Source organism: Hypomesus transpacificus, chromosome 8, assembly GCF_021917145.1.
Source record: "Hypomesus transpacificus isolate Combined female chromosome 8, fHypTra1, whole genome shotgun sequence".
Classification (NCBI taxonomy): Eukaryota; Metazoa; Chordata; class Actinopteri; order Osmeriformes; family Osmeridae; genus Hypomesus; species Hypomesus transpacificus.
This window is the reverse complement of record NC_061067.1, coordinates 316,753-336,626: the sequence shown is the minus strand read 5'-3', so window position 1 is coordinate 336,626 and position 19,874 is coordinate 316,753. Positions and strand designations below refer to the sequence as shown.

At 46.7% G+C, this 19,874-nt stretch overlaps 1 protein-coding gene across 1 annotated transcript; it reads left to right on the top strand.

The window, feature by feature from the left end:
* Window positions 1–656: 656 nt before the first annotated feature.
* On the top strand, window positions 657–10,614 carry cul2 (cullin 2). Its single transcript, XM_047023744.1, has 21 exons — window positions 657–782; window positions 2,004–2,139; window positions 2,305–2,407; window positions 2,502–2,596; window positions 2,731–2,836; window positions 3,037–3,119; window positions 3,249–3,345; window positions 3,532–3,642; window positions 5,016–5,178; window positions 5,510–5,634; window positions 5,826–5,933; window positions 6,187–6,246; window positions 6,347–6,475; window positions 6,624–6,710; window positions 7,026–7,178; window positions 7,597–7,674; window positions 8,027–8,093; window positions 8,414–8,616; window positions 8,793–8,894; window positions 8,992–9,108; window positions 9,779–10,614. The coding sequence occupies exons 2-21, from the start codon at window positions 2,021–2,023 to the stop codon at window positions 9,908–9,910; spliced, it is 2,238 nt and encodes a 745-aa protein (XP_046879700.1). The 5' UTR covers window positions 657–782; window positions 2,004–2,020; the 3' UTR covers window positions 9,911–10,614.
* The last annotated feature ends 9,260 nt before the right edge of the window (window positions 10,615–19,874 follow it).

Sequence of the window (19,874 nt, the reverse complement as noted above, 5' to 3'; positions counted from 1 at the left end):
GGTCATCTGCTCCCTTGACTGTGAACACTCACCGGTGTAGGAACTTTTAAAATGGAATGAGTGTACTTTATATGGATATATGCCTGAATGAAAGTATTAACAATTGTGGGCTACAACACAAATAATGCCATGCACACACACACTGTCAGAAAACTTTAGGAATGTAGGTCCTACAACACACACACACACACACACACACACACACACACACACACACACACACACACACACACACACACACACACACACACACACACAAGGATATAATCAGTTTACATTTTTTATGTTTATCATGTGTTCAGTAAAAGTATATAAAACTTTATAAACCCACTAAATGTCACGAGTTGTATTATGTGAATTACACCTCGCTGTACTATTTCCCAACAGAAAGCAATCTAATAACTCTAAAAATGCGATTAATAATTTGATTAAAGTTACCAAGTAGTCCCCCGTAGTTTTAGGCAAAACTAATCAGACACAGGGAAGTCAAATATTTATTTGTTCTGGGAAGCAAGTATTCAAGTATTTATTTTCAGTAAAGTGTACATTTTTAACACAACATACATTTTAAATATGAACATTGTTGGTAATCCTTCAAAATTGCCCTGTAAATAATGCAGGAAATTACAAAGAACGGAACTATGACAGTCCCGGTTACCCCTCCAGCTGATTCAAAGGTATAATCCAAGTGGTGGGGTAATGGAAGACCTGTAAGTAAAAGAGATCAAGCTTGTGACATCGGCGAAACTTGAGATATTAAAACAAGTACATATTGGCCAGGGGTACGTATCTCACATAAATCATCGCTTGACCTTTTTAACATGTATTTGTAAACAATAATACAACCTGGGTCCGTGCTGTCAGGAAAAAGTGTAAGAAAGTCGGAGCAAGAAAGCTCGCTAAGCTAGTGCTAGCTGGCTAGCTACCGTAGACGGTCGCTGCTTCCCAATGCCCAAATTCGCTTGACAGCTGCCTTGATAGCATTAGCAACTAGCTAGCCTGCACAACTGGTTGGTAGCAGATCATCCAGACAGTAGCCTAGCCATTTATCGTGGTCAATGCTTGTGAAGGCAATATACAATTTAGTTGAAATACTTAATATTCAGCAAGATTCAATAAGTATGAAAACTGATACCACAACATGCAATGTTGTCTTGTTTAATAGTTAGCAAAGCTAGGCTAGTTAGCTAACGTTAGCACTATCGGTTGAATGACGAATTAAATTGATACTAGAGTTAGCTAAGCTAGCTTGCTCGCTATCCAGCCAGGCCTTCTCTGACATTCTCGTTTTCTAGAATGTTAGCTAGGTAGGCCATGCTAAACTCACATTTCAGGTGACATTAGCTGGTAGAACTCGATTGCTAATATTATCTGCGAATAAGCTTGCAGACCACGCAAACACTCTCACAGTACTGTTAGTAAGGCCTATGCATTTGCCAAAAGGAATGAAGCTACATCATTAGTTACCACAATACCACACTAGCTAGTTACATACACAGGTAACTGTAGCCAATAGCGGGCAAGGTACTGATTCGGCAAATGTTTACAGTCTTGTTGTGACTGTCAGTGGCCGTTCGTGGACGGTCCTGACATTATAATCAAAAAGCGACCTAGCATTGTTTAACGGTTTCATTGTTTGGATTAATTTGTCATTGTGCAGTGACAAAAACAAGCTAATAATTAGATTTATATAACAAGGCTATTGGTTTGTTGTGGGATATGCCGCATCGCTTGCAAAATTGTAATGGACAGAAGGAGGCCAACGCTGAAAGTATATTTCATATTAGGGTTGTAGGATTCGCAACTTTAAACAAAGATTCTGTAAGGGGTTCTAACCATACACTTTTTTGTCGCATGATGTGATTAAGTATACAATATAAAGTCATATTTACAGAATTAGTCATATTGCTTTAAAAATAATAATAATTAAATAATAAAGATTAAGGTGTAGCCTTTCACCCAAAAAGCTCAGCCAACACCTTAACCCCTTTTTCCTCTTGCAGAGTGAAGAAGCCATACAATGTCCTTGAAGCCGCGGGTGGTGGATTTCGATGAGACATGGAACAAGCTTCTGACAACGATCAAGGCAGTTGTGATGCTTGACTATGTGGAGAGGGCGACGTGGAACGACCGCTTCTCGTATCCTCCATTCTTGGTTCTTCTCTGCTGTAGAAATGAGCTGTCTAAATGTGTTGCCCAATAGGAGATTCATGTCCGTCTAGGGTGTGGACCGTTACGTAATTTGCCTTAGTTGTAATGACCTGTTTCTCTTCTCAATGTTGCTTTCTTTAACATTTATATCAGTGACATTTATGCCTTGTGTGTCGCATACCCGGAGCCACTAGGGGAAAGATTGTACACAGAGACAAAAGTGTTTCTGGAGAACCATGTCGGACAGTTATACAAGGTAAACATTGATCCTTAAGTGAATGTGAGTTTGAGCATAGGCTACGGTGACTGACACATTAGTAACTGATATTCTGGCTTTGTCTACATTTCAGAAAGTTCTGGAGTCAGAGGAGAAGGTTTTAGTGATGTACCACAGATACTGGGAGGAGTATAGTAAGGGAGCAGACTACATGGATTGCTTGTATAGGTAATTCCCCCAGATTGTAAATAAAGTTTTGTGAATATGATACAGGATGGGATTTATGAGTGCATGTGTCTATGCTTGTTGCTATGACGCTACATGATGACTAATGCAGACTATCTTCCCTCCTGCCTATGTAGGTACCTGAACACACAGTTCATAAAGAAGAACAAGCTCACCGAGGCAGACTTGCAGTATGGCTATGGCGGGGTCGACCTGAACGAACCACTTATGGAAATCGGGGAGGTAAAACATATGATCTCTGCTGCATACGGAGTGTGTGCTGCTATTGGTGACGAGCTCTGTGTTAACCAAACTTGGACACCGTGCTTTACCTGAGGAGCATGGAGGCGATGATAGCTCCTAATACCCAGTATAAGAAGGCTGTGTGTGTTTTGGTCTTTTAGTGAGATTCATGCCTGTGTTTGCCTTCCTTTGTATTTCAGCTGGCACTCGATATGTGGAGGAAGTTGATGATTGAGCCCCTTCAAGCCGTTCTGATCCGCATGCTGCTGAACGAAATCAAGAAGTAAGTCATTGCATCCTTGTTTTCTATTGGTTGGCACATAATGGCGACCTGGACATCAAAGCAAAAAGAAGTTAACAGTCGTCTCCATGGACCCTTTTCACAAATGCTTGTTTTGTTTTGATCTGTCAGCGATCGGTGTGGTGAGGATCCCAACCAGAAAGTAATCCACGGCGTCATCAACTCCTTTGTTCATGTTGAACAGTACAAGAAAAAGTTTCCTCTAAAGGTAAGTCTTTCAGATCTATATCTCAAGACAACTATCACTCCCCCTGATTCAATCCTGGCTAATCCTCCCCACAAGGTGAGATAGTCCACAAAGATCAATGGTTCCTCAGAGTGCCATACACTGCCAGCGTGTGTCCTCTTAACTCCTGAGGTGCTTACGGGTCTCTTCTCTTGTCCTGTCTTCCAGTTTTATCAGGAAATCTTCGAAGGGCCGTTTCTAACAAAAACAGGAGAGTACTACAAGCAAGAAGCCTCCAATTTACTGCAAGAGTCCAATTGTTCACAGTATATGGAAAAGGTAAGCGGTTGCTCGTCCTTGTTCCTTTGTGCAGCTCTGGGATCAGCGAGCGCAGCGTCAGGGGGTCAGCATGCATGCACATGCAGGCAGGTGTGACACAGCTGGGGCCCTGCAATACGGCAGTCTGAGTCCAACACTACCTGCTCTGTGTCTCATGACGTGCTGTGGTGGCTTCACTGACTCACTGCACAGTTTGAGTTTAGTTTTGTCTCTGAGAAAACCCATGGGGCAGTGTGTGTGCGTGTGTGTGTCTATGTGTGTCTGATGAGGTCAAATATACTCTGTGCTAACTCTGAGGCTGACTGGAAAGTGGAAGTGGTGTGTGTGTGCATCTGTGTGTGTATATCTGTATGTGTGTGTGTGTGTGTGTGAGTGTGCATCTGTGTGTGTGTCATGAGGTCAAAGAAAGGCTCTATAACTCTGAGGCTGACTGGAAAGTGGAAGTGGTGTGTGTGTGCATCTGTGTGTGTATATCTGTATGTGTGTGTGTGTGAGTGTGCATCTGTGTGTGTGTCATGAGGTCAAAGAAAGGCTCTATAACTCTGGGACTAACTGGAAAGTGTAGCAAGGATATTTCAGAGGTCTTGTTGACTTGGGGACAAAATATTTTAATCTGTGTTTGCGTCGCTGTGCCTACAGTCTCCCTTTGGGGCAATTTCACAAATCCCAGCTGTCGGCTGTCTCCTGACCCTGTAGACCACGGCCAGTCACCCTGACCCTGTAGACCACGGCCAGTAATCCTGACCCTGTAGACCACGGCCAGTCATCCTGACCCTGTAGACCATGGCCAGTCACCCTGACCCTGTAGACCACGGCCAGTCATCAGCTTGAAGAGACCCAGAGCAGCAGTGTGTGACTCATCTGTCACCGTGACAACTGAAAAGCTCTAACAGTGTCACACGATCACGACACCCCGCCCAGCGTTGGCAAAGCACACGTTTAGACAGACATGATGGGGGTTGAGCCACAGGTCACATCCTGTTTGAGACAGCCATGTAGATGACTGTGTGTCTACATCCTGTTTGAGACAGCCATGTAGATGACTGTGTGTCTACATCCTGTTTGAGACAGCCATGTAGATGACTGTGTGTCTACATCCTGTTTGGGACAGCCATGTAGATGACAGTGTGTTCACATCCTGTTTGAGACAGCCATTTAGATGTGTTTACATCCAAGTCAACAGCCTCTTCTTGCATTCACAGCCTGTTTGTTTGCATGTTGTTTTGCTTTGTTGGCAGCCTGGCCTATCAGGGACTAGGGCTGTGTAGCTTTCGATGATGTCAAAAGTCTCTTTTGTCCCAGTGCCAATGCGCCCTGGGACATTGAGTGAATGTTATGTAAATGAGCTCCTCGTGTGTCCCCCTCCCCCACAGGTGTTGGGCCGGTTGAAAGATGAGGAAGTGAGGTGTCGGAAGTACCTGCACCCTAGCTCCTATGCCAAAGTCATCCATGAATGCCAACAGAGGATGGTGGCAGACCACCTGCAGTTCCTCCACGGGGAGTGTCAGAACATCATCCGGCAGGAGAAGAGAGAGGGTCAGACACACACACACACAGACACACACAGACACACACAGACACACACACACGCACACACACACACACATACACACACAGACACACACAGACACACGCACACACACACACACACAGACACACACACACAGACAGACACAGACACACACAGACACACACACACACAGACACACACAGACACACACAGACACACACAGACACACACAGACACACACCCCAGCAGGCGTCTGCTGCAATCTGTGTCCATCATCAGTTGGCCTACACACACATTTTGCTTATCCATCCCTGAGATCTGCCTGTCTCCTCTTCCCCTGTGTGCTTGTTGCTGCAGATATGGCCAACATGTACACCCTGCTCCGGGCTGTGGCCAGTGGCCTACCTCACATGATCCAGGAACTCCAGATCCACATCCACGACGAGGGCCTTCGGGCCACCAGTAACCTCTCTCAGGAAAACGTCAGTCCCCTGTTCGCGCTCACGCACGCTCACACAACACCATACCCTCAAGAAAAGAAATCTAGTTCATTGCATTGGTTCCCAATGACCAGTGACTTCAGAGATTGTTCCTTTCTGCCTGGTGAGATTCTGAAGTTCTGTTCAGTAGAGATGTTTATTTGGATTTCATTTTCTTCCCTTCCCCCTCACAGATGCCAACTCTGTTTGTGGAGTCCGTGTTGGAGGTTCACAGTAAATTTGTTCAGCTCATTAACACGGTGCTGAACGGGGATCAGCACTTTATGAGCGCACTTGATAAGGTATTAACCTCTGACTCTGGAGAAAAGAGCCTTAGTGGGATAAGCTTTTCATGACTCCACTGTCCAGTAGATGGCGCTAAAAACACCTGTAATGGAATGAGCGATCTGTAATTGTCTCACCTCAGATGCCTTTAGAATCAATTTCCTAAACAAACACATGTTTAACTTATTGAAGTGTATGATTCCTGTAGAATCATATAAAAGTGACTGAGATTTTAATTGTTACCTTAAAATCATTGTTTTTCTCCTTCAGGCTTTGACATCAGTGGTAAACTACAGAGAGCCCAAATCCATTTGCAAAGCCCCAGAACTGGTGCGTGGAAGCCAACTGCCACTCAGAGAGACAGAATCTTTCCGCCTTGTGTTTGTTCGAGGTTAACTTCCTCCTATTGTCATCCTGTTTTCTCACACAGCTTGCCAAGTATTGTGACAATCTGCTGAAGAAATCCGCCAAGGGGATGACGGAGAACGAGGTGGAGGACAAGCTGACCAGCTTCATCACAGTGTTCAAGTACATAGACGACAAGGACGTGTTTCAGAAGGTGACCGCTGGCGCCGCTATCCTCCATATTTCTTGTTTTGCAAACTTGAGTGAAGGAGGATGTGGAGATGTTACTTTCCTGATAAGAAGCTGCTATTTGATACTGAATAGTGCTATTTGGTTGCTTTCTTTCTTTCTCTCTCTCACAGTTTTACGCCAGAATGCTTGCAAAGAGGTTAATACATGGCCTGTCTCTGTCTATGGACTCGGAAGAAGCCATGATCAACAAACTAAAGGTGGGAATGAAAGTTAAACTGTTTTTAAATCAAAGTCCTTATGCTGAAAGCCTTCCATTACCCTCATTGTAGTCTGTGTCTAGCCTGTAGAACTCATTCTCATTGGCTGAATGATACGAGTGTGTAATCACGCGATTCCCCCCGCCAGTCTGCTTTGAGTCTTCTGTCAGCGAGTGATATTTGACTGATAACAGTGAAGGACAGGCTTATTAAATTCTGCATGCCTGTGCTCCACCCTCTCCCCCCTCTCCCCCCCCCCCCCCCTCTCCTGCCCTCTGTGTGACACCCCTTCTCTGTCTTTTCTTCTCTCTGCAGCAAGCGTGCGGTTATGAGTTCACTAGCAAGCTCCACCGAATGTACACAGACATGAGCGTCAGCGCCGACCTCAACAACAAATTCAATAACTTTATCAAGACCCAGGACACGGTGGTGGACCTGGGGATCAGTTTCCAGATCTACGTATTACAGGTGAGGGCTGGCTGGGCAGGGGGGCACAGGGTCCGGGGTTAGAGGTGGGGGCTGGCTGGGCAGGGGGGCACAGGGTCCGGGGTTAGAGGTGGGGTGAGATCGGCCCAATAGAAAAAGGCGATGAAGGGTGAATAGGAAAAAATGTTAATTAACTGTAGAAAATATGTTCATTATTTAAATCAGTGTTTAGGTTTTAGCTGCTCTTCTGGTTCGTACCATGTCCTTCATCTATGGAATAATCAGTATTCACTGTTTCTTCTGTCTTGCCTTGGGATCTGAGTAGCAGAGGTACTTTCCCACACAGTTCTCTACAGGAGTCTTCAGAGGTCACGCATCTCCAGCAAGTTTCTAGCTGAGGGCTCTGGTGTTGGGTTCTCAATGTGTGAGTGTGTGTGCGTGTGTGTGTGCGTCTTTACAGGCTGGAGCCTGGCCCCTCACACATGTCCCTTCTTCTACGTTTGCCATCCCCCAGGAGTTGGAGAAGAGTGTACAGATGGTGAGAGCGTGGCTCTGGGAGACGAGGGCAGAGGGCGGGGGCCAGAGGGCAGGGGGCAGAGGGCGGGGGGCAGAGGGTGGGGGGCAGAGGGTGGGGGGCGGGGTCGGACAGGCCGTCAACGGTCGGTCAAACGTCTGTGGCATAATGTAATAACAACAAAAATCTATAATAATAATACAAGGTCGTGGGCTGGTCTGCCGTTTTTCAGTCCCAGTCCAGACCTGGACGGGTGTGGGTGGGGGGGGTTGTCTGAGGACGTTGTCCTAAGGCTTCCCTCAGCTGCTCTATAGTCTGATACTGATATGATGATGATAGTTTGTCTGTCTGTGTGTCTTTCTCTGTTTCCCAACAGTTTGAGATGTTCTATAATCAACACTTCAGCGGGAGGAAGTTGACTTGGCTACACTATCTCTGCACAGGTATGCACGGTTGCACACACACACACACACACACACTGATCCACCCAACGCTGCACTTGCTAATCTTTTGAGCAGCAGCTCAGTGAGACTGTGCCAGCTTGCTGTATGGGGGCACATCAGGACTGCTATTAAAGGATCGGGGCCTAATCCCAACTTGTTTTAGAATGCATGGGGGAGACTGGGGGGGTGGGGGGGGTGCGTGTGTGTGTGTGTGTGTGGGGGGGGGGTAGTCAAAGACTATTTCTTGTATCTTCTTTAAATACAGAGTGGAGATAAATAGTTTCTGGAGTCTGTGTTCATGGTGTGACCCTCTCCCCTAGGCGAGGTCAAGATGAACTACCTGTCCAAGCCCTACGTAGCCATGGTGACCACCTACCAGATGGCCGTGCTTCTGGCCTTCAACAGCGGCACCACGGCAGGCTACAAGGAGCTGCAGGACAGCACGCAGATGAACGAGAAGGAGCTGCAGAAGACCATCAGGTCCCTGCTGGACGTCAAGATGCTCAACCACGACTCCCAGAAGGTCAGACCACGCCCCTCCAAAAACTTCTAGGCCTAGAAGCTAGTCTGGGACTAGGAGCTAGTCTGGGACTAGGAGCTAGTCTGGGACTAGGAGTCCTGTCCTACTAGAGGATCTTCTTTGACCGTTGCTTGCTGGAACGTGATTTCCTCTGACGCTGTTTATGTCCTTCCTCACAGGAGGAGATCGAGCCCGAATCCACGTTTTCGCTAAATATGAGTTTTACCAGTAAAAGAACAAAGTTCAAGATCACGACGTCGATGCAGAAAGACACACCACAGGTGAGTGTGACGGCTAGGCATCCTGGCTGACGGTGCAATGTTTTGTGCCTGTGCCTGTCTTAACGGAGCGTGTGTGTGTGTGTGTGTGTCCTGGCAGGAGATGGAGCAGACGAGGAGTGCTGTGGACGAGGACCGCAAAATGTATTTACAAGCTGCTATCGTGCGAATCATGAAGGCGCGCAAACTGCTCCGACACAACGCCCTCATCCAGGAGGTGAGAGAGGGCCAATAACAACTGTGTGGTTGCAACAAGAAGATAAGATCTCTTCTCTGTAGGCTCTCTTAGAGCCGTGTTACATGGATGAAGACACACGCCGTGGCCTGTTTAGCCCCCAGGGAGAGAGCCCCTATATGTGTCGCTGTTTGAAGTGGGGCTTTCACAGTGTCGTGGAGGGGAATGCCTAAGATGATAAAAGACAGCCCTGACTGACACGTGTGTCAGGAATGAGTGTCTGTCTCTGGGAAAACGTTATGACACGTCTGGCCTTAACATGGCACCTTGCTAGCTGTCAACACACGCACAAAAACATCTATCTGTCCATCCCAAGTGCGCACACACACACGCACGCACAAAAACATTTATCTGTTGATGCAAAGTGCTCACACACACACACTTGTTATATTTCCCTATCCTAGTTCTCTCTGTGTGTTTATGAAGGGGTTAGATGAAGTCGAGGCATCGGGAAACATAGCCGATGATCCGAGCCGGAAGACAGAACCAGTCTAACCATCCTCTCTCCTGTTTCTGCCCTGCCTCTCTCTCCCCAGGTCATCAACCAGTCTAACCCTCCTCTCTCCTGTTTCTACCCTGCCTCTCTCTCCCCAGGTCATCAACCAGTCTAACCCTCCTCTCTCCTGTTTCTGCCCTGCCTCTCTCTCCCCAGGTCATCAACCAGTCCAAAGCCAGATTCAACCCCAGTATCGCCATGATCAAGAAGTGCATCGAGGTGCTGATCGACAAGCAGTACATCGAGCGCAGCCAGAGCTCAGCGGACGAGTACAGCTACGTGGCATGAATCAGGAGAGAAGGGCGGCGCTCACCCGCCAACAAGGAACAGAAAGAGAGAGAACGAGAGAGAGACCATTCATTTATTTTTGGGACTGTCGCTGTCTCTTGTGTTCTCGTGGGGGGGGGGGGGGGGGGGGGGGGGAAGAGGGGCTGCGCCTCCATCTTGGAAAAGGGTTATAGAGACCACGCCAGACAACCAACCCCACCACCACAACACACCGCCCAGCCCTTCTACCTGCCCCGCCCCTGACTTCTGACCACCCTCTTCGGCCCAATCTGATTTTATGCTGTTTACAACATCACCAGTGCCACGCACCAGTGCGTCAACGAGAAGAAATGCCTCTATAGCTATTCGAGCGCCAAGCTGATAATACGTTTTTAGTCGACTAAACCGAAAAATATAAAAAAATTAATTGGGGAAAAGAGCTGTGACATGGCAGGTGGAGACGAGATGGAAACCATGCTTTCTTTTCACACGTTTGCAGTTGTGTGTGTGTGTGTGTTTTTCTCTCTTTCTTTTTTTTAATGTATCGAAGTTAGAAAAATATTGTAATAAAACTGGTATACTGATAATTGTATCTACTTTCAAATGTAAAGAGAAAAAAAAACAATTGAGGTGACAAACATGATCCCGCTGCTTGTCAAATAAATTAATAAAAACACACGGTTTTTATGTAAAATGTTTTGGACAAGCGTGTGTCTCTGACGTGAGAATTGTATTCCTGTGGTTTGTTCATGCGGGAGTCAGTCGTACTGACCACTACCAGTAGGGGGAGTCTTCAGGTGTGTGTTTACTTACGATTTAACGGCATCTGTCTAGTTCTTTGGGACAACTGGATCAATTTGATCTCGACTTAGTATTGCGAGTCCATAGGGGTCCAGAAAACCAAAATAATAACCTTTGTGGGATATATGACAGTCCATAAACTTCAGTATAAACAAGGGAGATTTTGGTCATTTTTATGATCTGTTATAGATGTGGTTTTAGGGTGGGTAAAAGTAAGTCACACTTAGAATTTTACTGTGGTTATACTGAGAAATGTTGCTCTGTAATTATGGTTACACTTTACATGTTTAACTACTGTATAACTTGGGTGACTTGCCTGGTCACAGACACTCCTAACAAACAGTCGTTATGGGCCCAGATATCTCTGCACCGATATTCATATTCTTCTTAGTTTTATGATCTGAACCACTGGCTAAAACTAGTTTTTACAAGCATTTTATACAATAATAAAAATAATGTATTAATTGACACAATATAACCCTTTTTTCAGTTAATCATGGAACATATTGCTGCTTTGATGTCAGATGTGTTGGTTGAACAATGTTTTGCGGAATGCAAAAGGAGAGTCAGAAGCCAAACTACATTAATCGAAAGAAAGGGTGTCGTTTGCCAGGTCATGATCTACCTGGTCTTCTATGCTGACATATGGATAGGCCTGCCTGGAAGTTTCGGTTTATGAGTCAACCCAGGCTGCTTCACACAGCCTAGCCTACTTGGAGTCGGGAGCGCAAAGACAGACACCACCCAGCTTCGTGGTGGATCGGAATATACCACAGAAGACGCATTTCAGGGAATGAACAGGTGGTCTGAGCTGTTGAGCACATTAAGGATATCAAGCGAGGATATTATTCGTGCCGCCCGACCCTTTGGGATTTGTATGTAGCCTACTCGACTCTAAAGGAATCTAATGTACGTCTTTAAAAAGTAACGATCCGCTCAGGTGGGCGACCTAGAAAACTATGAAAGTGACTGTGTGTTTTGGGACGACCAGGGTGGTCGTTCCGTGTGGAAATGGAAACATTAAAATCCACTGTCTTATCGAGCAAGCGGCCGTAAGATATAAAAAAGCTATTGCCAAGGTAAGCGATGGTGCTTTTCAACATTTTCGATGTGTATTCCCGATGGAAACATTTTCGCCTGTCCTCGAAGCTGCTTTCGCAATATGGCGCATTTCTTAAGAAAACAACCTGATTATGATACTTTGATGGAAAGCATACGAATGAAATACTGTGCACAGTTGTTTGATTGAAGAATGGTCGATCGGTTTGATTGACACATTGGCAAGAAAACGCGTGGTGTCAAAGTTGCAACGCGGTGTCAGCAGCATCCGAGCAGTTCCTGACATGAGAACTTATGGGAAATATCGTGATGCTATGCACATAGTTTACATTTCAGCCTACATTAGGTCGCTGTTAATAAACTGAATTTATCGTACACAGTGTATGATACACTGGATCTCCAATGTAGTAGCGTAGAGTAGATGTGTGTTATAGTAGGCTATAGTAAGTCCGCTTCCAATGAGCAACAATCTCCGTAGTCTACTGTGTAGGGATCTGAAGTACATTTACGTTCATTAATGGACTTGTTATTGACCCTAACTGAGCTGACCAAAGACATTTAAAAAGCAATCAAGCTAAATGTGTCCAGAACCTCAGTATGTTAGGAGTACACCTCCTCCTAAAGATCTTTAATAATATCAGTCATTAAGTCTGATCATTTGAAAGGTTTTGATTCGGGTTGAATTTGATTGGGCGGTTGTGTAATGTATGCATATTTCAGTATACACCCCGTTATCCAGATTGTTGCCTACCTGGATGAGCCAGTTCCTGCTTCTGTTCAGGTCTGTTCTTGCCCGACAGTTTCAGAGGATTGGACAGTTACGAGTCATTTTCTACATTCAGATACTGTAATGTGGTGATTTAGTCAAGCAGGTAGACAAACCTTGCAACGCCATGTCATAAGGTTGCATTGTAGACCAAAAGTTTGATATCTGCTCCACGATCATTTCTTAATCCAGTGATGGCTTCATATTTCTCCCTGTTTGAGGTCTTGGTGAATATCTGCCAGTACTGAATGGGCCCTCAAAGGAACACTTTCTCATTGTGGAATTTTAATGGTTTGCGTTAGACCCATTTAATGTCTATTGGATGAATGAAAGTGTGTTACTGTTGCTACGACCAATTCCAACACTGACTGGTCCTTAGTGATGGGGCTGCATTGGTATTGGAGTCACGTCATGGACCTTTGTTTCATGGGCTTTGAATAGTTTGGTGAACCAAAGCTGGTACTACGGCCAAGATATTTACAGGGAGCTGTTCTCTCGTGGAAAGTATTCAGCAGTTTCCCTGTTCGTTCCTGAGAGAGACCGGGCCAGTCTTTGCAAGGTTGTCTGAGGGTAGCGTTCCTGGTCATTCAACAGCGTTCAGATGTGTTTTAATCCCTTCATAAAGCTGCCATACCGAGAATAAAGAATGAAACCAAAGTCTTAAATGCTTCCTCTCGCTTAGTCTCATTATCAGGCTTTTCTGCGGATGTGGACTTTGACCAAGTCTAGTTACTTTGCCCACACTTTTAAGTTACCTTGAATCTCACTCCATAAATACTAGATGATTATTTGCAGCATGCTTAATTCAGTTAAATAAAGCCATGGTGTCATAACTGCTGTTGCTTCCACGGCGCCTCCTCCGTCTCCTCATGGACGAAGACACTAAGACCCCTCCCCCAACACAGGCTACGGTTTCCCACACTTCAGCAGAACGTAGGCGACTGTTCCATTGATTAGGTAAGAGCGGAGGATAGGTTTACCCCCAACAGGACCTGCCGCTCGGCTGTCAGTTCCCCGTGGCCAGATCCGTGCAGCGCTGTGGAAGCCTCGACCTGAGGGGTCTGGTGAACCATGAACTCTGTTATGAGCTGAGCTAGTCTTTGACGATTCTAGATCTACTCACTTTCCTTTCCACCACATAAGATGGATGCCTACCCAAACCCAGTTGCAGCCTGTTTCTGTAGTTTACTGGCTGGTGGAGAGCAGCAGCTAGACAGCTGATGAGGACTCCTCTAAAATCCAGTCTGATTGGGGCCTGTCAGTCTTGAACCCCATGAGACTGTGTTACTGCCTGCTGTCGACAAGGTAGCAGGGCCCTCTAGCTAACCCCACCCACTCCAGGCCTTATGAAACCATCTGTAGGATGAGAGAAACCCCCAGGTCACAAGTTGGATAGTTTAGGTGAGATTGTTTTATGTCGTGGTAGAACCCTTCAGTTCCTATCTTGATTAGCTGTGCGCTGTGTGGTGACCTCATCTGGGAGTGAACGGCTTGATACGAGGAGAACGGTTCTCTGACTTTCTCCTCCTGGAGACCGACCCAACGTGAGGATCGTTCATCTCATACATCTTGTCGAAACATCCCCCTGTATTTCCATATATGTTGCTGCTCGCGTTGCTGTGTGGCTGTACTGCACATGAGCAGAAGCTGTGAGGGCCGTGGGCTGAAGCCAGACCGTGAAGAGTGATGATGATTTATCTTTGAGTCTTTCATGTCAGTGTCGGTTCTCACCCTCACGTGTCCTCTCCAGGTTCAGGCCTCTAGGCTCCTCCCGTCGTGGGTTTACGAGTGCTGTGAGTCACCAGTTTTACATGGGCAGTTGCTGTTATTCCCTCTAAACGATTCTTCCCTGAAGATAACAGGTTCTGGTGCAAGTTTATGGTTTTCTACGTTAGTTGGGATCACCCTACTCACTTGTGTTATTACTTTGTAACACGGCAACATCAGTCTTTGGATATGATATAGCCTAGCCCTGACACTGAAGAGAGAGAGGTGTTGAAAGAAGTGAGACCTACAGTGTTGGTGTTTCTTAAGACCCTGTCTTAGTCTGTGTTCCTGTGCATCCCAAACCATTAAGTCGACCTGCTCCCCCCCCCCCAGCCCCCCCTTTCAGTGTGTCCTCCCTCTTGGCTCTGTGACTCTCCTGGAACCCTCCTTTTGTCCCCTGAATGGCCACATTTCTTACATCATTTTCTGGTTGGTCGCACTTTGACATCCTCTCCTAACCTTCATACATGCACAAATTCACATACACACACACACACACACACAGTACAGTTCTTAGAACTGTTCAGACTATCCCAGGATTGGGAGATTTATAAAGTTCTACACAACCCCACACACATACACAGTATACACACACACACACACACAACCACCTGACCTCACACCAGCAGCCCTCAGTCAGACTGGTTCTTGGAAGTTCTCAGCTCAGTGCTGATTTGTGTAGGAAGTAGGAAGGTCCTGAGACACGCCTGATTGGAAGGCACCACGCCGGTGAGCACGGCTCCCCCTCCTCTCAGCCGGACCCCTCCGGAGGGGCAGTCAGGGCTCAACACGGGGCTGACCAGCTCAGCCCTCCTCCCTGCTGAGCCTCCGCTGGGGAGCTCTGAGAAGCCAGCTGCATCCAAACACCAAACAAGGAGAGTAGGAATCCAGTCTGTGGAATGTGTGTCAGCTCTCGTTAGCTCTGATGCACTGTGAGGGCCCGTGGTTACGTAAGAGACAAGCCCCTTTCATCCTGTCAGCGCAAGGGCAGCAAACTGACAACAGTGATATTATTATGGTAACGACTGAGACTGTAGTGCTGCACAGAGGAGGATGTGATCAGCCCTGGCTGCAGCTTGGCTCCGGCTCTTTCAGCGTGCGTTTGCAGTTGTCTGTGTTGAAGTTGGAAAGCGGAGAGGTTCGTGTTCAGAACTGAAGGGAGGGGCAAGGGACCAGTCCAAAGCTGAACCCAGCAACCCTCGACTCATCTGGGCCACAGGACACCGCGGAGTCCTCCCTTTCCTCCTCTGACTGTCTCTCTCGCTCTCTCTCTGTTTCTGTAGCTCTCAATTTTTTTCCCTCTCCCCCCTCTCTCTCTCTCCCTTCCCCTTCTCTCTGACTCTCCCTCTCTCTCCCCCTCTCTTCTCTCCACCTCTCCCTCTCTTCCACTCAGCTGGTCCACAGGTCCAGTTTCCCCAGCGGAAGGTGTGGAGCCTGACCTCACTGGGACGACCTCTCAGGCCCAGAGACTGTGAAAGCCCCTGGAGACACAGGCAGCATCTGCAGGGTGACACACCAGTGGAACTCTAAGACAGAACATTGGGGTTGAAGTGAGACAGACAGGGTTCACAGCAGCCCAGGGGGTTGGAACAGCTCAGTGGTCGCTTCTGGCTGCAGATCAAAAGGTCCTACGTTCCTTCCCCCACCCCAGTCGTCCTCAAACACAGAGAGATGAAACAATGTGATTTAGTTGTCGCTGGGCAGTGAGCACACTTTCTGGTGGTTGTGCTTGTTTAAAGGGTAATGTTTTAATTGTTACTAATAAAGCTTAGGATTTCCTCTGGTCTAGGGCATTAGTAGTGTAACCATCCTATAATGCTACCACTCTACTGTGGGATACAGGATCAAACACTACACAGCAGCACCATATTTGTCAGAATTTGGGTCGGTAGAGATTAGTTATCTGTGATGCCATGTAGAGACTGGCTGCCTGCAGTGCTGACTGACAGGGTGTCTGGTTCACTTTCGCTGTTAGACTGAGGATGAAAGCACCACGGCCTGTCCTTATCTCTCTTTAGCAGACAGCTTCCACAGGGGTCAAGCTGGGGTCACAAACACCAGCGACCTCTGAGCTATCTCACTGCTTCTCTGTCAGAGAGATGCCCATCTGCTTGCATGGGCACAGACACACAGACACACACACACACTGACAGATGCAGGTTTGTTTTACTCTGCTTATTTTACATCCACTGTAATCATTGACGTCCCCCTCATAGGTGGTCATGGATATTGGCTGTTAACCGAGTGTAATGAATAATAAACTTGGTAGTCAGCCCACAGACGGACAGTTCATCCTTGTACTGTAGAACACCTGGAGGATTGTGGGATATTAAACATATACAGCTGATCATGGGACTACCATAACCACACCCTGGTTGATAGGAGTCCTTCACAGACCAGTGTGGCCTTGACGCAGATTAACAGCTTATCTTTGCTCTGTGTTTGTGTGTGACTCATTAAGGATATTTTGACTCCAGCAGAGATCAGTGATGTGTGGGTGTAACTGGCTGGCCTCATTCTCTTTGTCCCTTCTCCCCCTTCTGACCTGGCCTGGCCTGACCTGGCCTGGCCTGGCCTGGCCTGCTCCGGCCTGGCCTTGCTCATAGGACCTTGGTTGAAATATTAGCCCGTTGGGAGAGATAGCTGGGCCAATCATTAGCCCGGACAATAAGCAGGGAAGGAAAGTCTCCATGAAAGGAGCTGGAAAGCACAGAACCTTGCTGAGCTACCAATGACAAAAAGGCTACCCCCTCCCCCCCCAAACAGCCTTGGAGAAACATATGTGTCAACTCAACTTGAAGAGATATATTTACATTCTAGTAAGCTCAAAGCTTTTAGCTACTGGTCGCTAAACGTTAGCTGTTAAAACGCATGGCCCAGAACCCTTTATTTGTCGTTCAAGTCTTGGTATTATGAACTCCACAACTTCATGTCTCCCCCACAGCTGTTGCCGGGGTTACGGCACTCCTGAGGTTTGGAACGTAGTAACACCCTTCTGCTGGCGTCTAAAAAGATCTTGTCGTCTGTCTGTATTATTTTTCCCTCCCTTTCTCTACTCTTCTATCTCTCTCTGTCTGTCTCTCACAAAGTATCTCTCTCTCTTTCTTTACTCCTCCCCGCCTTCTCCCTTTCGCACTCCTTCCCTCCCTCCCTCCCCTTGTCTCTCTCCACCCCTGCTTCCTGTTTCCTCCCATGCTAGGCCGCCCCTTGTGTTGGCTCAGGTGAGTCATTAGCAGAGAGCGTGGGCACGTTTGGATAGGGATGCATGCATTTACGTAACTCCATTGTCAGAGAACATGCCTTTCTGTGAGAGGTGAATGTTTCAGACATGCACACCCAGTCACGCCACCTCCAGGGTGACATAAAACGAATCACCCTTATCTGTGTTCCTGGATCTAATACACTATGTGGAGTCCAAGCATCGTGTCTCACAGCCAAGTGTATGACACCGTCCTTCTGTGTCCTCAGTCCTTTTTTAGCCAGGGGGTTCTGCCCTGGTAGAGGTTTGACTGTGTTGAGAAACAGCAAGGTGATTAATGTACATGACCTGTGTCTTCCAGCACTGTTGAAAGACCTGAGTTGGCCTGTGCTGTGCTGTTCTTCAGGAAGACTAGTTGAAGTGAGAATGGATGAGAATGTTAGGTTTTTGTCACCATCGCCTTCACCGAGAATGTTTTTCTAGAGGAGAGCTAAAACAGGGTGGGATCTACTGTACTGTCTCACATACTGTCCCTACAGTATTTTCAGAAACAAGAGTATGTTGTGTTTGCTAATGGAATTAAAATGGAAAAAGCACTCATCTTGTCCTTGACACCTTCTCCAAGCCTGTTTTGACAGTTCCTTATGAACCTCTCATGCAAGTCTTAACTTGGAAGCTGTTTTTCTTTTCTTTTTTGGGGGGACTGCCCTTAACACACACACACACGCGCTCACATTCCTGTTGTATGGAATAATGGCATGTTGTGGAAGCAGCCATCTCAGGCTGGAATGGAAACAAGCCTTCCATCTCGTCGCGGGGCTGCAGGAGAACGGGACCTGTAGAGAGCTTACGTGATCACGTGCAGCAGACTGGACCTGTGGGGAGGATATAGAACAGCGGATCTCAACCCTGGTCCTCGGGACCCCCTGTCCTGCATGTTTTAGACGTTTTCCTCCTCCAACACACCTGATTCAAATGAATGGGTCGTTATCTATCTCACTAGAAGCCTGGTAATGTGGTAAGGACCATGTGAATCAGGTGTGATGGAGGAGGGAAACATCTAGAACATATGGGGGGGTGGGGGGGGGGGGGGGTAGCCATGAATACCAGGGTGAGAACCACTGGTATAGTTCAGTGGTAAGAGCAACTGACTGCTGATAAAGAGGTTGCAGGTTCAAATCTTGCCTTTGCTACATGTTTCTTTGGATAAAAGTTTCTGAATGTCATTATTATTATCTCTAGTATTTTTATTGGTCTGGCTAATAATGTTACAGTGTCACTCATGAATCATGATCACATTGACGGTGTATATTTCCTTAACCAAGTGAGTGTGTGCATGGTCATCCATGAGTTAGAGCCACAACTATGTGTTCCCAACACGACGTCACCAAATGACACGGCTCATCGCTGGTCGAGAAATCAGGAGTGTTTGGATTTCTTATGGGAATCTAGTGTGAGGTCGGCGCGTAAACAGTTTTAACGTGCAATGTCATTATTTTATTATATTGGAATGGGGCTAGTAATCTGAATGTCGCCAGTTCGATTCCCGGCTGCGCCAAATGACGTTGTGTCCTTGGGAAAGGCACTTCACCCTACTTGCCTCGGGGGGAATGTCCCTGTACTTACTGTAAGTCGCTCTGGATAAGAGTGTCTAAATGTTCAAATCAGAGTCCAGGGCTTTAGTGGACAGATGTGTGGTGCACGTTAGTCTCCGGTTCGAATCCCCATGTGCCTGGCTTCAAAAGCGTCTGATAAGTTATTAACAACAACATTATTGACATTAATAGGCTATTAGGCCTATTATTAATGCAGGAGGGGTGGATCTTGAAATGACTTGACAGCCATCCACTCATCAAAGGAAAAACATCTGAACATTCAGCTTACAGATGACAGATCAGGCTCTGGAAGTGCTAGGACTTGAGGAAAATATGGCCCGATGCTTTTGATGCCAGCCTAAACACAAGGACTTGTTTGAGATTTATGCAACTGTGTTCTTTACTGTATTTTAATTGTTGTTTTTCTGGTGGTTTTGAGACGGCAACCTTGGCCTTAAGCTAATGTAATGAACGCAAAGCTGGAAGCATTACAGGACAAGTTGTAGCAAAGGCCAACTATGTGCTAGGTGGTGTTGCAACACGTTCGTCATTGTGCGTTTGTGTCCATGTGTTTTGTCTGCCGCCTCATATCAGTTGTCAAAAGTACAGTTGTAGAGAGCTGTATAGTACGTGTTTGATTGATCCGAGGGATCAGGCCCTGTAAGCATGGTCTGTGAAAGGGTATTTTCTGTTATCTGAGGTGTTTATTCACACGCCGTCGTTGCGCAGGAGAAACCGGTGTTTAACCCCCTTGGAGTTGAATGCCTGGAACTAAGCGCTCAGCTTCAAAACTGCCTG